The 16,664-nt window shown below is 50.2% G+C and overlaps 8 protein-coding genes across 8 annotated transcripts; 5 read left to right on the top strand and 3 right to left on the bottom strand.

Annotated features, from left to right (window-relative positions):
* Positions 1-124: 124 nt before the first annotated feature.
* Positions 125-3,341, top strand: AFUA_5G12420 (decapping enzyme complex catalytic subunit DCP2). The gene is made up of 2 exons (XM_077804871.1): positions 125-615; positions 723-3,341. Exons 1-2 carry the CDS (start codon positions 585-587, stop codon positions 3,209-3,211), a joined length of 2,520 nt encoding a protein of 839 aa, XP_077661007.1. The 5' UTR covers positions 125-584; the 3' UTR covers positions 3,212-3,341.
* A 145-nt stretch (positions 3,342-3,486) lies between these two features.
* caf17 (YgfZ/GcvT domain-containing protein) lies at positions 3,487-4,830 on the top strand (the record flags this gene model as incomplete). Its single annotated transcript, XM_748316.1, has 1 exon — positions 3,487-4,830. One exon carries the CDS (start codon positions 3,487-3,489, stop codon positions 4,828-4,830), a length of 1,344 nt encoding a protein of 447 aa, XP_753409.1.
* A 182-nt stretch (positions 4,831-5,012) lies between these two features.
* Positions 5,013-6,338, bottom strand: AFUA_5G12440 (putative cell cycle control protein (Cwf23); the record flags this gene model as incomplete). The annotated part of the gene is made up of 1 exon (XM_748315.1): positions 5,013-6,338. One exon carries the CDS (start codon positions 6,336-6,338, stop codon positions 5,013-5,015), a length of 1,326 nt encoding a protein of 441 aa, XP_753408.1.
* Positions 6,339-7,096: 758 nt separating this feature from the next.
* AFUA_5G12450 (uncharacterized protein) lies at positions 7,097-8,830 on the top strand (the record flags this gene model as incomplete). The annotated part of the gene is made up of 2 exons (XM_077804872.1): positions 7,097-7,691; positions 7,749-8,830. The coding sequence occupies 2 exons, from the start codon at positions 7,097-7,099 to the stop codon at positions 8,828-8,830; spliced, it is 1,677 nt and encodes a 558-aa protein (XP_077661008.1).
* A 225-nt stretch (positions 8,831-9,055) lies between these two features.
* AFUA_5G12460 (amidohydrolase family protein) lies at positions 9,056-10,541 on the bottom strand (the record flags this gene model as incomplete). Its single annotated transcript, XM_748313.2, has 2 exons — positions 9,276-10,541; positions 9,056-9,219 (listed from the first exon to the last, which is right to left on the bottom strand). Exons 1-2 carry the CDS (start codon positions 10,390-10,392, stop codon positions 9,056-9,058), a joined length of 1,281 nt encoding a protein of 426 aa, XP_753406.1. The 5' UTR covers positions 10,393-10,541.
* A 158-nt stretch (positions 10,542-10,699) lies between these two features.
* On the top strand, positions 10,700-12,263 carry AFUA_5G12470 (isopenicillin N synthase family dioxygenase; the record flags this gene model as incomplete). Its single annotated transcript, XM_748312.2, has 2 exons — positions 10,700-11,184; positions 11,271-12,263. The coding sequence occupies exons 1-2, from the start codon at positions 11,113-11,115 to the stop codon at positions 12,261-12,263; spliced, it is 1,065 nt and encodes a 354-aa protein (XP_753405.1). The 5' UTR covers positions 10,700-11,112.
* A 230-nt stretch (positions 12,264-12,493) lies between these two features.
* Positions 12,494-13,666, bottom strand: AFUA_5G12480 (SDR family NAD(P)-dependent oxidoreductase; the record flags this gene model as incomplete). The annotated part of the gene is made up of 2 exons (XM_748311.2): positions 13,461-13,666; positions 12,494-13,326 (listed from the first exon to the last, which is right to left on the bottom strand). Exons 1-2 carry the CDS (start codon positions 13,531-13,533, stop codon positions 12,494-12,496), a joined length of 906 nt encoding a protein of 301 aa, XP_753404.1. The 5' UTR covers positions 13,534-13,666.
* A 213-nt stretch (positions 13,667-13,879) lies between these two features.
* Positions 13,880-16,661, top strand: AFUA_5G12490 (ferritin-like domain-containing protein). Its single transcript, XM_748310.2, has one exon. The coding sequence runs from the start codon at positions 15,014-15,016 to the stop codon at positions 16,448-16,450; it is 1,437 nt and encodes a 478-aa protein (XP_753403.1). The 5' UTR covers positions 13,880-15,013; the 3' UTR covers positions 16,451-16,661.
* The last annotated feature ends 3 nt before the right edge of the window (positions 16,662-16,664 follow it).

The following is a 16,664-nucleotide window of genomic DNA, read 5'->3' on the forward strand; positions in this document are numbered from 1 at the left end:
TGTCTCAGTTCTCCCCTTGGTTCACATGGATAATTAACAGAGACGTCATCCCGTGCTCAACAGCTGAGACGATCATCACTTTTCCCTGATTTGATTCGCTGATCTGCACAGACCACAGAGCCACATTAGCTGTGGCGCTGTTACTGAGCCATGAAAAGAAACTGCGTACTATTGGGTGGCCTATGGACGACTGCGCCACAAATATCCTATGCTTTGGTATCCTTCTCAGCAGCTTGCTCTCTTTGAGGCTCTTGTCCTTGTGATTGTCGCCCAACACTCGGTTATCACAGAACGAGTGAACGCACTCAACCTCAACCCCCCTTCAAATAGGTGATTATTGACTCACTCGCTTTCAAGGTAGACAAGCCATTGGTTTGCTCTCGCCACTACTTTCCATTTCCCTTCAGCAAAGCTACGCTTTAGGGCGGGTGCTTTCTGCCAAGCACCCTACTGGAAGCTGCATCACTGGTGTGCTGTTCTCCCCCTCTATTTCCGCCTCTCTCTCTCTCCGCGCCGCTGGCTCTCGGAGAGGCCTCGTCACGCAGACAAAGGCTGTGTTGAAATGCTAGAAGACGTCGGACAGTATGACAGAAACAAAGATGCAGCTGGAGGACTGTAAGTTTTCGCCTTCTCTCCGGTCGCTCAATGTATCGACGGCGATTGCAGTGATGGTGATGGTGATGTCGATGACGATGCTAAATGGTGGGACTCCCTGACATTAGGGCTGGATGACCTGTGTGTCCGCTTCATTATAAATTTACCTCGCGAAGAGCTGGAGTCCGTCGAACGAATCTGTTTTCAAGTGGAGGAGGCACAATGGTTCTACGAGGATTTCATTCGCCCGTTGGACCCCGCGCTTCCCTCGTTATCTCTGAAAGCTTTCGCGCTGCGCATCTTTCAGCATTGCCCACTGATGTCCCAATGGTCCCACTACCATCATATTACAGCGTTCTCGGAGTTTCTGGCCTACAAGACCCGTGTGCCGGTACGTGGTGCCATCCTGCTGAATCAGGACATGGATGAGGTAGTGCTGGTTAAGGGTTGGAAGAAGGGCGCCAATTGGAGCTTTCCTCGCGGTAAAATCAACAAGGATGAAAAGGACCTCGACTGCGCGATTCGTGAGGTCTACGAAGAGACTGGTTATGACGTGCGGGAGGCCGGGCTAGTGAAGGATGAAAAGGACGTCAAGTATATCGAGATCACCATGAGAGAACAACATATGAGGTTGTATGTGTTCCGCGGCGTGCCACATGATGCTCACTTTGAACCTCGTACTCGGAAGGAAATCAGCAAGATTGAATGGTATAAGCTGTCGGACTTGCCAACGTTAATGAAGAAAAGCAAGCCAAACGATGAGAATATGGCGGTTGCAAACGCGAACAAATTCTACATGGTTGCACCGTTCATGCACCCCCTCAAGAAATGGATTGCTCAACAACGGCGGCTTGACGCAAAGGCGCAATCAGGAGGCGTTAAACAACAGTCGCAGTTGGAAGGAGAAACATCAATGGACGAGGCCTCTCAACCGGCTATCCACCAGACACCAGCCAGGCATGCTGCTCCTAGTGATTTACCTGAAGTTACTTCAGCAGAGGACGCCTCTTCTCACCTCAAGCGACTTCTTAACATTCACTCGGCCTCCACTCAGACTCCGTTCCCTCCTCCACAGACTTCTGCTCCGGATGCTTCCAAGTCCAATGCTCTGCTGGAATTGTTAAGGAGCGGCTCCTCTCACAAACCTACTCATGAGGCTCCCACAAACGACCAGGAACTTCCCCCTAATGTGCTCCATGAGGCTATGCCCCCACCACATCAACCTCAAACTCTTTCGGCACCAGATTTCTTTCCAGGGTTCCCTCAGCAAGTTGCCTACTCTGGACAACATGACAATTTACTACATATTTCCGGGCAACCAAACCATGGCGCTGCTCTTTCACATTTGCCAACTCCCGTGCACTCGCTTGGTGTAGGAGGACCCCACGCTGTTTATCATGGGGTATCACAGTTTTCAAATCGCCACCCATCTGAGTTGCACGCAGCTGCGCAGACTCAGAGGCCAGCGCCAGCGCCAGCTCCATACCAGAGAACTGGTGATCCAGAATTCTCGCAGGCGGCGCAAGCTCCGCAAATTCAAGGGCCAGCTATACCACCAGCAAGCAAATTGCCTCCGCCGAAGCTTACCAGCCACTCATTAGCGCTACTGAATGTTTTCAAAGACAATTCAATGAAAACGCCAAAGACAACAATCGCTGATTTGGCAACGCTCTCGGAGAAAACGCCATCTGCTGAACGCAAACCGTCGCAACATCAAGATCAACTGTTGAGTCTCCTTAAGGGAGCCACTCCAGCGCCTGCCGAATTATCGGCCCAACCTGCCTCTCCGACTGCCAAACAAATTCTCCAACGGACTCGTACCGATCCTAGCACTCCCAAGAGATCTGCCCCCCAAACACATGTGACACCAAAGGGAGCGTCGCGCAACCCTACCAGTTCGTCCGGGCCTCCGCTCGTCGTTCCTCCTGAGGCGGCTTTCAAGCAACCAGTGAAGAAAAACCAGAACGACTCAAACCGGAAGAACAAAGATCGACACTCACAGCCTCTTTCGTCTCCCATTACCATATTGACCAGACCGCAGTCGGACAGGAAGGATCGCTCACCTACTCCAGCATCCTCTCAGTCTCCTAAGCCTCGCTCGTCAAGAGCGTCTTCCCAATCTCGTACCAACATGATGAAGGCCGCAGAGCCACACAAGTCATTCCAGCCGCAGATACTACGTCGCTCGGATAATCTAAACCTAGACAACATCCTTCCGACGCGGAGTAAAGATGAGAACGGTGGGGCTCGGCAAGTGACTTCCCCATCTCTCAGTGCTGGGCAAGTGGCGAAACCTGCTCAACCTGCTCAGCTTCCTCAGCCTCCTCAGCCAAATTTCGACCGCCGACCAAGCCAAACAGCTGCGCAGAAGGAGGCTCTCCTCTCGCTTTTTGGCAAACGGCCTGTTTCTCCACTTACTTCACCCTCTGGAAAAACGGACCTCCGTACACCCCTCACCAAACCGTCAGCTCCTTCCTCGTGTGTTAGTCCGCTTTCGCCCAGTCGTCCTACCTCCGACGTCGGAACTGAAACGCTGAACGCAAACAAGGTTTCATCCCCAGTCAATAAGGCTTTCCTGCTTGGATTCTTGGAAGGCGTAGCGAAGGGAAACAAATGAGTGTCTAGGCTCGCACTGGTTTTCAACAATGAACCCACATGTAACTATGTCCTTCAGAAGGTCCAGTCCGAAATAGTATTAATTGTATAACGCTGAACAACCGTCTTATCCTTGATACTTCTTGACTGTGTAGAGAGAGATGCCGATTGAATGATACATGGCATCCATCTTATCCTAATTCTGCCATATTTCACCGCCCGGCCGTCGATGTCATACCCAGAACTCTTGAAAACGATCGTTGGTAAGATTGTCATGATCGGCCAAACGCAGTCATCATGCGATCCATTACATCTTCGAAAAGAGTTTGCGCTCACTGTCTGAGCCGTTCAAGGCTCTTCTCGACCACCGTACAGCACCGCGCTCAGCCATCAAGCAATGCTGTCCCTTCTTCCCCGCCTCGGTCTGGATATGCTCGACTTACGAACCGGGGTTTGATATCGATCACAGGTGTCGATAGTACTACTTTTCTTCAAGGACTAATTACTCAGAATATGCTCATTGCGAATGACCCCCGCCGCGCAACTCGTCGAACCGGGACCTACACGGCTTTCCTGAACTCCCAAGGTCGAGTGTTGAACGATGCGTTCATCTATCCGATGCCCAAAGGAGATAGCGAGACGGATACAACTGGTGACCCAGCATGGCTGGTTGAAGTGGACAAAAACGAGGTATCCAGCCTCTTGAAGCATCTTAAGAAACATAAACTTCGATCGAAGTTGAAGCTCCGTGCCCTGGAAGACGGTGAACGCACCGTCTGGTCGTCATGGAAAGACCATGCTGAGCCCCGATGGGCGGCGTATAACTTGGAATCGGAATCGTCCTCGCCGTTCGCACCCTCGTCATCCGTTGCTGGATGCATCGATACCAGGGCTCCGGGTTTCGGGTCTCGGCTCGTCACACCTGGCGAGGAGGACCTGCGTGTTCATCTACCGGATGAGGCTCAGGTTGCTGGCTCCCAGGTCGATTTGGGCACGTATACGGTTCGTCGGATGTTGCACGGGATAGCGGAGGGACAGGCTGAGATAATCCGCGAATCTGCGCTTCCCCTCGAATGCAATATGGACATGATGCGGGGTGTTGACTTCCGCAAGGGCTGCTACGTCGGTCAGGAGCTTACGATCCGTACGCATCATACGGGGGTTGTGCGGAAACGGATTGTGCCTGTGCAGTTGTACGCGAACTCCGCCCCTCAATCCGGTGATACCCCCGTATATGATCCCTCTGCAGCGGTGGCCTTGCCACCTAGCGGATCGAATATCTCCAAGGTTGATGGTAGAAAGGGCCGAAGCGCGGGAAAGTTCCTCGGTGGAGTCGGAAATATCGGTTTAGCTCTTTGTCGATTGGAGATAATGACCGATATCGTGCTCACAGGTGAGGGTTCACACTACAGCCCTGAGCAAGAATTCAAGATTTCATGGTCTGCGCCAGAAGAGGGATCATCAAGTGCTACGGAGCCAGGAGAAGTGAAGGTTAAAGCTCTTGTGCCGCCCTGGCTGAGGGACTATATCTCCTCTGGAGCGAGGAACCTTGCTCGCAAGGTGGACAACCAGGAAGGCCACCGGGCAAAGGAGCTCTTATATCAGTTAGAGGAGGAGGAAGAGCAACGGCGGAATGAGTGACGTGGATCACAGCACATCGTATATTATATATTGTACATATAATGACCATGTATTCTCTATAGACGATAAATTCTTGCCAAAGATTGTAATAAGGAACAATGTCAAAAGGGGTATCTTTTGAACTAGAAGTCTACCGAACGAAAAGACGCTCAACATCTAAAGAAAGATGTAGAAAAAAATAATTAGCACCTAGCCTCAGCGGCAGCAGCCTCAGCAGCATCTGCTGCCTCATCCTCTTTCATAAGCTGCGCCTCAAGGGCCTTTCGCTCCTTTTCGCGCTGTGCATTCTTCAATCGCATTAATGTTATTTCCTGGAAACTTGGAGTGCTTCGTCCATTGGCCGATGTATCGGATGGCGTTGGCTTTGATGAGCCTGCGGCCGACGCGAATGAGGCAAACGAGGGCGCTTTCCCGGGGGTCTTGCCTGAACCTCCAGGAGGCGCTGCTGATTTGAGCTTGGAAAAATCGAAAGCCGTTTTGGAGGGGCCAACATGAGGAGGTGGCTTCTGTGCTGACGAAGCTTCATCAGGGGTGGAGATGGGAGAAGCAGCCCGGGTTTCTGTGCCCACTATGTCTGGCTGGTTGCCAGACGCCCAGGATACAGATTCAATAAGTGACCAATCGTTGTCCGGTTGGCCAGCGCTCTGGCGTCGCTTTTTCTCGCTGTCCAGCACGGCGGCATGAGCGCTGACAATGGAGGCGAATACCACGACACCTGTCGCGACAGTCTTCTTCTCTCGCTTGTCCCCGACACGTTGGCGCTTGTCCTTGAGCATGAACGTGTTCTCGACTTTACCGAAAGGCTTGAATAAAGACATCAAGCGATGTTGGTCTAGTTCCAGACCTCGGCCTTCCCGAACCCAGCGCACTTTGACAGAACGCTCGAGTTCTGGAACATTCGTGCCGCCTTCGTGTGAACGGTTGACTCGTTGACTGCTCCGATCCGCAGCTCTCTGCGCCTCCTCCTGTTCCTGCTGTAACCTTCTCTCCTCAGCCTCGGCTTCTCGCTTCAGTCGCTCCTCAGCCTCCTTGCGTCGCCGCCGCCCATCCTCCGCAATCCGTTCAATCTCGCGCTGAAGCTTCTCCTCAGCATCGTCGTCCGCTCCAGCCATGCCGGCAGACATCCAGGTCCTCTTGACGCCTCGTTGTGCACCTCCCATCGCAACTGCACCGGCACGCTCTCGAGCTTCTAAGTCCTCCTTCATCTTCCTTTTTGCCGCGTCCATCATCTCCAGCTCACGCTTTTTTCTTTCGCGCGCTTCTCGCGCATTATCGTAGAGTTGCCGTATGGAGGGATCAGAGAGTACATCGTAGGCAATCTGTAATAGGTGGAATTTGTCGATGTCTGTCTGTGTTGGGTTTGCGATCTTGTCAGGGTGGTATTTGAGGGCTGTCCGCCTGTACGCACGGCGGATTTCCGACTCCGAAGCAGCCGGTGGGATGTCAAGCAGAGCATAGAAATCTTGGTTAGAGGCAGCGTGTGCCTTGAGATCGTCGTCCGAGGGCATCTTGAGGGTAGTTCGCGCGAGGAAAGCTCGCTGTTATCTCAATGTGGGAAGAAACCGACTCAGCCAGCAGACAAAGTTCGCGACGGACAAAACCGTGAAATAATAAAGGGCTGAGAGACTTTGAGTATTCAGACAATCACCATAAGAGGAAAGAAGAGATTAACGATAGCATGGTTGAGATGAAGGTGGAGATCTTATCGGTCTTCCTGTGTTGGCGGTGGCGGGACACCTCCATCGAGGCAAATACGGCTTCCTGTTCTCCCATTACATATCCGGCAACCCCCAGCTGCGGACATATCAATTCGACCCGTGAGATTCTCGATGGCGCCAGATACAGTAAATAGAGCTGACGCAGATGGATATGACTTCCTGTCTTTGTTCTAAATACATTAAAAACCATTCTTCTCCAACCCTGAGTACAGGAAGAGGTAGTCCCAGGAGAGGTTTTCTGTTACACGATCTGCTCATGAATCCTTTTGCGTGACTGTTCATGTTATGGTATGCTAGTCGGTATTGGCTCACTGGATCGCCAGGAGGAAAGGACCAGCGCCTCATGGAACGAACTGATCGTTCGAGCTATATGCCATAGCAGTTAAGAGCTCCTCAAGGACTGGACTGGAGCCGTCCGTCTTCAAAGCCCTAAGAATATCAAGGTCCTACTTGTAAGAGAAAAAAAATAGGTACATTTCGCATGCGTATACCGACCGAAGAAAGTTGGTGTGTGAAGACTATGCCTCAGGCTCTAAGAAACTTCTTTAATGGCTTGCCTCGTCCACAACTTCTATTCCATCATTATCAACTTTCCGTGTCAAGCAAAAGATACTCTCGACCATGGAGACAACTCCCATGGCGGGCAACTCTATGCCATCCCAGGCTCAGCTGGCCCTTGCAATGGCTATCGTCAAACAGAAGCCGACAGGCATGAATGTTCAAGGTTAATAGGCCTCCTGTCCCTTTTCTGTACAAATCAAGCTAACCAAGTCCTAGACTATGTGCTGCAGATCCGAAAGAACATCAAAAATGCAGAAAGTTGCGGTAGGGACTATTTGGAAGATCGGTTCTTCGACAGCGTTTCCTTCTGGCAGCACGCCTACAAGAAATCTGAAGCAGAGCAGAGCCGATTGATGGATAGAATTTATGAACTGGAGCAGCGTAATGAGGTCCTTATTACGAAACTGCAATCACAGAACTCTTTATCTCAAGAGGTTACGCAAGTATCGGTGAAGAGGAAGGCAAACGGGTGTCTGAATGCAAGAAAAAGAGCAAAGACACAGGTGAACTTTCAGAGTCAGGCTTTCGGTATGGTTTTTGAATCTAGCAAACTGGTCGAGCAACCTGAATACATGGAAGAAGGTCAGTCGAGAGTGTCAACGTTATCGTCTATTCTGACTCACTGGAGTATCTTAACAGCTTCTGCATCATTCATGCGGCACTTCTACGCTCTTCAGCGAGCCATTCAACGCAGGCCGAGTCGCTCGACTATTGTACAATCTTCCGCGGATCTATGCGAAGTAGCTGTGCATGAAGTGCTCACAGCTGTCTGTTGGAGAGGACATACCACTCGACCTAGCAAGAAGCCCGTCCTCCAGGCAAAGCGACCTCACTTAGAGCAGGTTCTGCACAGCATCAAATGCGCTTTTCAGCTTATATTAAAGGCACTGGAAAAGCTCGCGGAGACTGAAAATGACCTTCACGGCAAAGGTCAGCTTGCTTATCATCTCATTAAATTGTATCAAGCTATAGCCACGGCTCTGGAGCAATATTGTATCAGCAAGTCCGGACAGATTTCAGCAAGCGCCGGTTCCTCCAAGACCCCAAAGAACAAGCCGTCTAGAAAGTCGACAAGCGCAAAGCCCTGTCAGGGACTGGAAAATCCTACGACCACGCCTGTCGACGAAGTAGCGAGCCAGATCAGTCGGCTATTGGGCTCTATTGCAATTTCTTTGAACCTTTCATATGCAGTTCATCGAACTCTTCTCGAGGGACTTCTGTGCATTCTTCTCACACGCGTAGGAACTTTACTGTGCATATTTGTCTTCCAAGATTTACAAATTCGACCTGATCTTCATGTGAATCAGACAAAATTGCCTCTTCCCCAAGGCTTGCAGGGTGTCAAGCTGGATGACCTGTCATTGCATGCTATGCAGATGGAGGCAAAGCACCTTATTTGGCCTCTGGAGAGGAGCCTAACCTTATTAGATACTTGTACATCCTCGTCTTCAACATTGGGACCTCAGGATGCCCCTGAAACAATGGCATGGTTGGCCAAGGTGAAGCAGCAGCTACAAGGAACTCTGCTTCAGGCTTTGTTCGGATCAGACCATTCTGTGTTTCCACATGCGCTACAGCAGCCTGAACCACCCGATACACATGAGCTTGAAAGATTACAGAACTGTACTCAAATTCCCGAGCAATCCGTTCCTGACTGGTTTACGCAAGAGATATGGAGGCTACTGGGATGGGACTTGCTAGCACCACAGGACACATCTTAGACGTGGGAAAATCACACGCTTCTTGTCCCGTCTGCCGAATAATGCGAAACAAAGAAGCAAAAGTCCGTTTTGCAGCTGGCTCGAGGTCTCTACCGTTATTCCTGCGTTTAATATTTATCATTACCTTGTTCTCTGCCGTTATAGAGACGCAGTCGAGGCATGAGACCCATGAGGGTCACGCAGGATGCAGTGATATTTGACACCTATATGAGTATGAAACTTGATTTATTCGAGATTCAGAATCCGTCCTGCGTTCCCTCCCAAGATTGCCCCAACTGCCTCTTTCTCTGTATCAAATGCAGCGTGGATTGCTTTGTAGTTGGTCGTCACACTAGGCCATTCGGCGTCTTCGTTAGTGTCAAGTGGAGGGAAAAAGGGATGGTCAGTGCCTGTCCAGATGTCAGTATGACCGCAGAAAAGACTTCAGCGAAGTGCATGATGTTACCAAACATGAGACGATCCGCTCCACCGGCCGCAGTCACGGCTGCTTTCAAGCCAGCAGTACCATAAACCACTGCATCAAGGTAGATGTTTGTCTGCAACACATCCCAAACACTTCTCTGAGGACCCGATACATTACCGCCATTGGCGACGAACTTGCGCTCGTGATGAATACAGCTCTCAATCCGTCCAGCAAGGAAGGGAAGCGTTCCGCCAGAATGCGCCAGTAGGATCTTCAACCGGGGGAACCGATCGAAAACACCGGAAAGCAGCATCCGTGCTACGGCAATCGTAGTCTCGAGCGGGAACCCCAAAGCAAGGGGCAAAACATGGCCGTAGCGGTTTATTACTTCCGGCCCGCCAAAAGCCTCATCGGGTAGACCGTAGTGAGGGTGCAGGAACAGCAGGGTTTCTGTCTCTTGTAGAGCGCCCCATACGGGGTCCAGCGCTGGATCATCGAGGCCCTTGCCCAACCCAGAGGTACCCATAATCACACCTCGCAGGTGTGGCAGCGTCTTGAGTCTCTTGATCTCGTTTACTACAATGTCTGCTCTAGGCGCACTGAGCGGCAGGGCTCCAAATGCGAACAAGGTCTCTTTCTCGTGAAGAGAATGCGTTTTATCCGGGTCTGCTGCTTGGTTGACACGCGCACAGGTCTGCTCCAGATCATCATTGATGCGTTCCGCCCAAGTCTGCGCTTCGTCAGGCTCGAGGAAGTCCAGCCACGGGTTAGCTAGAGAAATGACACTGCAGTTGATACCGTGGCGTCGCATGAATGCCAGCTTGACGTTGATATTCCAGTAGGACGAGTCGACAGGACGGCCACGCTCATCGAGAGGGATCGATGGATCATCATCTGAAGACAGGATGACTAGACGTGGTGTTGCGCTTACTGGGTCGTGGACGTAGGGCACTACCTTGCGAGAGCGGAGCAGTTCCATATACGCCGGGGGATAAACATGTGTGTGGATGTCGACAATGAGCGGGGAGGACATCTTTTTCTCTTTGCTTTCTGGGGACCAATAAGCCTGTCTTAAAAGGTTGTAGCAAAGGTGGTTTGTAAAGGTGACCACGCTGAAGAAACGGTTAGCAATCGACTTTTGACTCTTATGAATGATCATACATCTCTCGAAATGGAGCTGATTGTGAGGATGAGGAAGAACGAGTGAAACAAGGCTCAATCTTCAGCAGCCTTAACTTGTCTCTTATCTTCGAAGCGGGGTATTCGTGATGATGTACTGCAACAATGCATCTGCAGGGGATGCGAGTATTATGCAGCGTATGTACGGACTGCTGTCGAGTCCCTCGTACTTCAAATATCGAGGGCTCAAGAATTGTACTCCATACCAATGTCTTATCTCCTTTCGATCAATCTCATTGATAGCTACATGTGTGACTTTTCATCAGGATCTGCTTTCCGCTGAATGGCCACAGAGCCTATCTCCCCTCAATATCCTCATGTTTCAACAAATGATACCTTATCTCCCAGACGCGGATAGCAACCTCATGCAGGTCGGCTTTATCTTCCCCGCTCCAGTGAATCATCGTTGATCGGAGATGAGGAAAGGTATTTAAGTCTGAGGAGGGGAAGCATATCTGCTCCGGAACCATGGCTGCTGTCCTTCCAACTCTATTGATCTGCTTAATTTCCTTTTCTTCTCCTTGGTTCATGATCAAGTCGTGATTTCACGAAGATCTTCTGCGATTGTGCTTGACGCCTTTCTACATTAGCTCGCAAGGAGACGCCTAATGCCGTTCTAACACCTTAGAAGGATTGTACGCTCGTCTGATGACATAGTTTCGCTCTTCACCTACGGCGATTGACCCAGATCGTTAAAACAATGGACAACCTCGCGCACCATGCGTGTCATCCCATCACCACAGCCATTGAAAAGGACAATCTTGTCATTCCTGTGAGTACTCTGATCATCTAAAATTATCAATCTGCTGGGTATTCGTATGATATGTGTCTCCCTCCCCACTTACATTGTCATTACAGGTCATTGATTTTGGGCCCTTCCTGAAAGGAACACCGTCTGACAAACATGCTGTTGCTGTTTCCATCACAAATGCATTCAAGACATCTGGTTTTCTCTACCTAAAAAACCATGGAATCCCATTTTCCACAGTATCCCAGGTATTTGAGACATCAGCCCGCTTCTTCGCTCGCCCCCAGGATCAGAAAGACAGTTTGTGCTGGACTTCTCCGCAGTCGAACCGTGGTTACGTGAAGACGGGACGAGAGAAGCTGAGCTTACCTGAAGATAATGTCGACAAAGATGCCGCTAGACTGGCGACACCAGATCTTAAGGAGACAATGGAGATTGGTCGCGATGATGTTGAAGGTCATCCTAATCGATGGCCAGACCATATCGATGACGAGGGGAAGGAGTTCAAGAAAGTGATTCAGTTATTCTTCGGAATGTGCAAATCCCTGCATACAGAGGTCATGCGGGCCATCGCTCTTGGATTGAACTTACCAGAGCACTACTTTGATGAATTCGTGGATGCGGGAGATAATAATCTCCGTCTGCTGCATTACCCATCTGTGCCCAAAGATGTCTTCAAGAAGAACTCAGGACAGGTTCGTGCTGCAGAGCACAGTGATTATGGATCTATCACGCTCCTGTTCCAAGATCGTCGTGGAGGGTTGCAGGTACGGAGTCCCAAGGGCACCTTTGTCGATGCTACGCCCATCGCAGACACAGTCGTCGTCAATGCTGGTGACCTACTAGCTCGGTGGTCCAACGATATCATCAAGAGTACTCGTCATCGCGTTGTCGAGCCTTCAAGTATTGCAGGTGTCGACGGAGATGACTCCTCAGATACATACCCGGCGCGATACAGTATCGCATACTTCTGCAATCCTAATAAGAACAAGTTTATTGATGCCCTACCGGGGACGTTCGGGGAAGGAACTAGCCAGAAAAAGAAATACCCAGGAATTACCGCCGGAGACTATCTTGTGCAACGATTGACAGCAACTATCTAGTCTGACTCGTACTATTGATGTATATCTCCAAGTGAGTCATGTATACATTCAGCGTTCTATGTATCTCGAGCAAGATTGACCATTTATTGTATGAGTGAGTTTCTTTCTATGCGAAGGCTGATATGGACTAATATAAGCTACTACTTATAGCGCAATGACTGATCCTCTATGCCTCCTTGGTATTTGATACTTGTCCTACATCTGTAAAGTGTTCTGGGCTTCCCAACGCTCTAATAGGATGCCGGATGAACTGCGGTTCGTCCTCCATCAGTGACGATGATACTACCATTCATGTAGCCACCAGAAGCACTCGCCAGCCAAAGAATCAGACCCGCAATGTCTTCCTCACTTCCACCCCTCGTGAGGGGAATCCTTTCGCGCGGGAACGACCCGTCAGAAATGCCCCTATCTCCGCCCTTGAATGCTGACGCAGACATCTCCGAGTGATACAGGCCTGGCGCAATGCCATTGACTCGAATGTCGTACGAGCTGAGCGTCGTCGAAAGCATCTTGACAAGATGATTCGTTGCAGACTTGGAAAGACTGTATGCGAAACTGAAGGGCACTTGCCGAATGAAACCTGCAATCGAACTGGTGATGATAACCTGCGCAGTCGGTGGGGAGAGCTTATCCTTCTCAGGTGCCGGTCTTCTCTTATTCGTTGCCTCCAGCAGAGGTAGAAAAGCGAGAACAGTGTAGTATGACCCTGTGACGTTGATGTCGAAGACCCTGGAAAATTCCTCCATGGGTACAGCCCATAGCTGATCGCGGACTTCTGAGAGACTTGGTTTTGAGCCGTCTTCTTTTGCGGCAGGCGGGCGAGCAGAAGGACCCATCACACCGCTGTTCGCGATCAAGAGGTCGACATGGTCCGTCTGAGATGCGATGGAGTCGTAGGCCGCCTGTAGTGATTCCTTAGATGAGACATCGCCCTTGATGGGTATGATTGTTTTGTTGATTGCGAGGGATGCAGTCTCTTGTAGCTTGTCTTCGCGTCGGCCAATGATGAAGACCTTCGAGGCACCGTTCGCATCTAGTGCAAGGGCCATTGTACGTCCCAAACCTGTTAAAAGCTTGTGTCAGTGTTTATAGGATCTTCTTCCAAATCTAGGTACGAATGCAATTTGGGTTGCAATGGCGGAGAAGAATCGACAACGCATTTCAGATCAAAGGACTAATTTCTCTAAGGAGTCTCACCACTTCCAGCCCCTGTGACAACAACAACACATCCCTGGATGGAGAACAATTTCGAAGCTTGTAGGTGCGACATGGTGATAATGATGGACCACTAAGGGCACTACCAATGGCGGAGTTCAATATCGGGTAAAAGTGGTGTTCAATTTCCAGAGAAAGAATTGGAGTTGCTCCAGTCATATAGAGCAAGGTTCTATGGCCTTCCGTAGTGAGGAAACAATCGATTTGTCTCTTTTAGAAAATCTGGCGTCATACAACACCCCCGCATCTCGCAAACATGGCCGATGTGGGGAAATCCCACGCTCCGGCAATACTCCTTGATGATTCTCATCCTTCGCTAAACCTAGGTTTATCGAAATTCGTCGAGTCTAGAAAACAGCGTCCAGAATAGTCCATGGAGCCGCGACTGGGATCAGTAAGTACAATAATGATGATCGCATCCCATGTTGACAAGGCCAGAGATATGCGACTGACAGCCAATGAATTCTTGTAACGCGAAGCATGCTATGGACGATTATCTACAGTTTATGCTTCAAGACTTCCCGACAGTTTCAGATCGGAAAGCCGGGAAAGTCAATATGCCTACCTGAATCCCATCTCATGTAAAATCGGTCTCTTTCTGATGATCAATCAATCTTCACTTGGAACAAACCCCGACCAAGACAAAGGTGGGAGTGGAAGGAACCACTTCAATGTCTGAGTATCTATTTCTGAATTAATTAATCACGAATTCGGCGCCTCATTAACATTCCGGGTGATAATTTACTCCTCGGATGACACTTCCTTCATGCCCACTTTGGTGATCTTGATCCCACGTCATACGCAACCAGGAGATCCGCTACATCCTCTTTAATGTGGACATGCAACATACGTGATCAATTGATAGGATCGGAATATCGGAAGGTTAACCTGTTATACAAAGCAGACCTTTCGCGGTATCTGTCATGACCCGTGAATACTGGATGTTGCAGACGAATTCCATGCTGCTCGTGGTTGCGGGCCACCGATTGCTCAATGCTTGACGCATCACGTATGCTGTCTATAAGTTTTTGAATGCATAAAGAAATTCGGTCTGATAGCTGAGAAGGAATCTCAGATCCGGAGCTATACAGCTACTCCAGCCTTCTACCATGAATCATTTGTTCATGGTAGACCGTACCCGAACATGACGACATTTCTTGGTGTTGGCTACTTAACCATGAATCGATGTCACTATTAGGGTACTTGGGATGCGATCCTCTGGAACAGAAGCTCCGATGTTGATTTGGGGGTTTGTGAGACAAATCAAGTTATGACGCTGGAACGATGCTATGGGTAGTTGCTCAGATATGGAAACATCAGCAAACATGAGGGACAGCGTCATGTCTTGGTCACAATTTCGTTGCGTCAATTGCGAAACCCCTGCCTCTGATCACATCTTAAAGGCAGGTCTGCCCTCGTATGTAGCTTCGCAACTCTGCACTCTGGGCACTGGAAAGGTTCCCTAGCACATCACTGGGTAGCATCTCAATTACCTTCTGGATGTCAGGAGGATATCGCCCTTTTTAACCATCACTATGAATTGGAGACACTTTCTGCTGATCAATGTGCTGGGTGGGCTACCTTACACCTTCGCAGGCCCTAATGTGAGGAGAGCCGACGGCCCTAGTTCAGAGCCACCTATTTTGAGCCACACGACCTCGTTACCGCACTCTTCCTATACCGCGACCCCCACGACCAGTGGAGCCGAGCGCGCCAGCTCCGTTGGTTCTGGGATCTCGACTTTGGGGCCGGCTCCAGGAGCTACCAGCTATCCAAGCGATGGAAAGCTCCATGACCTCCAGCCGGCTCCTTTTACGCCGGCAGGCGGCGTTGGGACGAACGGCACAACTCCTATCTCCAACGCAAAAAGCGACTTTGATTATGAATCACTGGTAGGTTTCTATCGATTAGCTGGGAGAACAGTAGCTGACCGCTGCCAGGCCCTTGTGCTCTACCAAGAGTACATTGAGCTGGACCTGTTCCATGATGGTCTGGCTCGGTTCTCTGTAGCGGAATTTACTGCCGCTGGTCTCACGGCAGAAGACCGATTCTTGATTGAATTCATGGCTGACCAGGAGGCTGGACATGCAACAATGCTGACCAACATCCTGGGTGATCAGGCTCCTAGACAATGTGTCTACAATTATCCTTATGCCACCGTCCATGAGTTCATCGACTTCTGCCAAAAGCTCACCCGCTTTGGAGAAGCTGGTGTTTACGGCTTCTTGCCTCACTTGGATTCACGAGAGGCAGCTGGCCTCTTGACCCAGACTGTCACCACAGAGGCTCGTCAGCAGATGATCTTCCGCCAGTTTGAAGGTCTCTTCCCAATGCCTGTGTGGTTCGAGGTTGGGGTGCCTCAGTCCTGGGCATGGACACTGTTGGCTCCGTATATCAGCTACTGTCCTGCCAACCAGACGAGACTGGCATGGCAGAACTTCCCGTCATTGTATATCGAGAACCAGCCAAATCCTTACCGGGTCAATGGATCGTCTTCGGTTAATGAAACACTTGCAGATGGTGGTATGAACACTTTGGCTAGCCGGAACGTGACCGGGCCCGAGTCATGTCTGAACAAGACGGCCGTGGGAGAAAGCTGCAGCCCGGCAATTACCCATAATCGAACAAGCCCCCTCTCCTACCCAGGCCGAACAGTCACCCTGTCGTGGGACGCTCCGGGCAAGGGTGTGGGTCCGAACAACAGCTACATCACGAACACAACTGCGGGATGCCCGAGTTACGTCCTGTGGGCTTCGCAGTTGAACGTCACCTACTCGACACTAACCACCAGTGGCAATTCAAGCTATGGAACCACCATTCAGCCTGACCTGTCGACATATGCCGGCGACCCAGCGCTCAATGGTACCATCTTTATCGCAATCACGGACACTGATCTTTTCGTGACTCCGTTCAATATCAGCAGCATCAATCCTCATATAGTTGCCGGCCCGGCTCTTTACCAAGCTGGCTAAGCTGGTCTGACCGAAGGCGGCAGAATGAAGCATGGAGTGTCACACTATATTTTGAAGTTCTGGTCGATTATGTAATTGGAAAAAGGAAAGAGAAACGGGGATGATGCGTCTTGAGTGTTCAAAAAATCATTGAACGATGGATGTTCCAAGATATGTGCTGTTCTTCTAATGGCTATCTATAAATACTACTTGGTGAGAGTGTGAGACCGAGAGT

The sequence above is a fragment of the Aspergillus fumigatus genome, chromosome 5, assembly GCF_000002655.1.
Source record: "Aspergillus fumigatus Af293 chromosome 5, whole genome shotgun sequence".
Lineage (NCBI taxonomy): Eukaryota > Fungi > Ascomycota > Eurotiomycetes > Eurotiales > Aspergillaceae > Aspergillus > Aspergillus fumigatus.

Coding starts and splice junctions, on each gene's coding strand:
- AFUA_5G12420 (XM_077804871.1), top strand. CDS start 585: ATGACAGAAACAAAGATGCAGCTGGAGGACT. Junction 616..722: donor AAAGATGCAGCTGGAGGACT/GTAAGTTTTCGC, acceptor CCCTGACATTAG/GGCTGGATGACCTGTGTGTC.
- AFUA_5G12490 (XM_748310.2), top strand. CDS start 15,014: ATGAATTGGAGACACTTTCTGCTGATCAATGTGCTGGGTGGGCTACCT.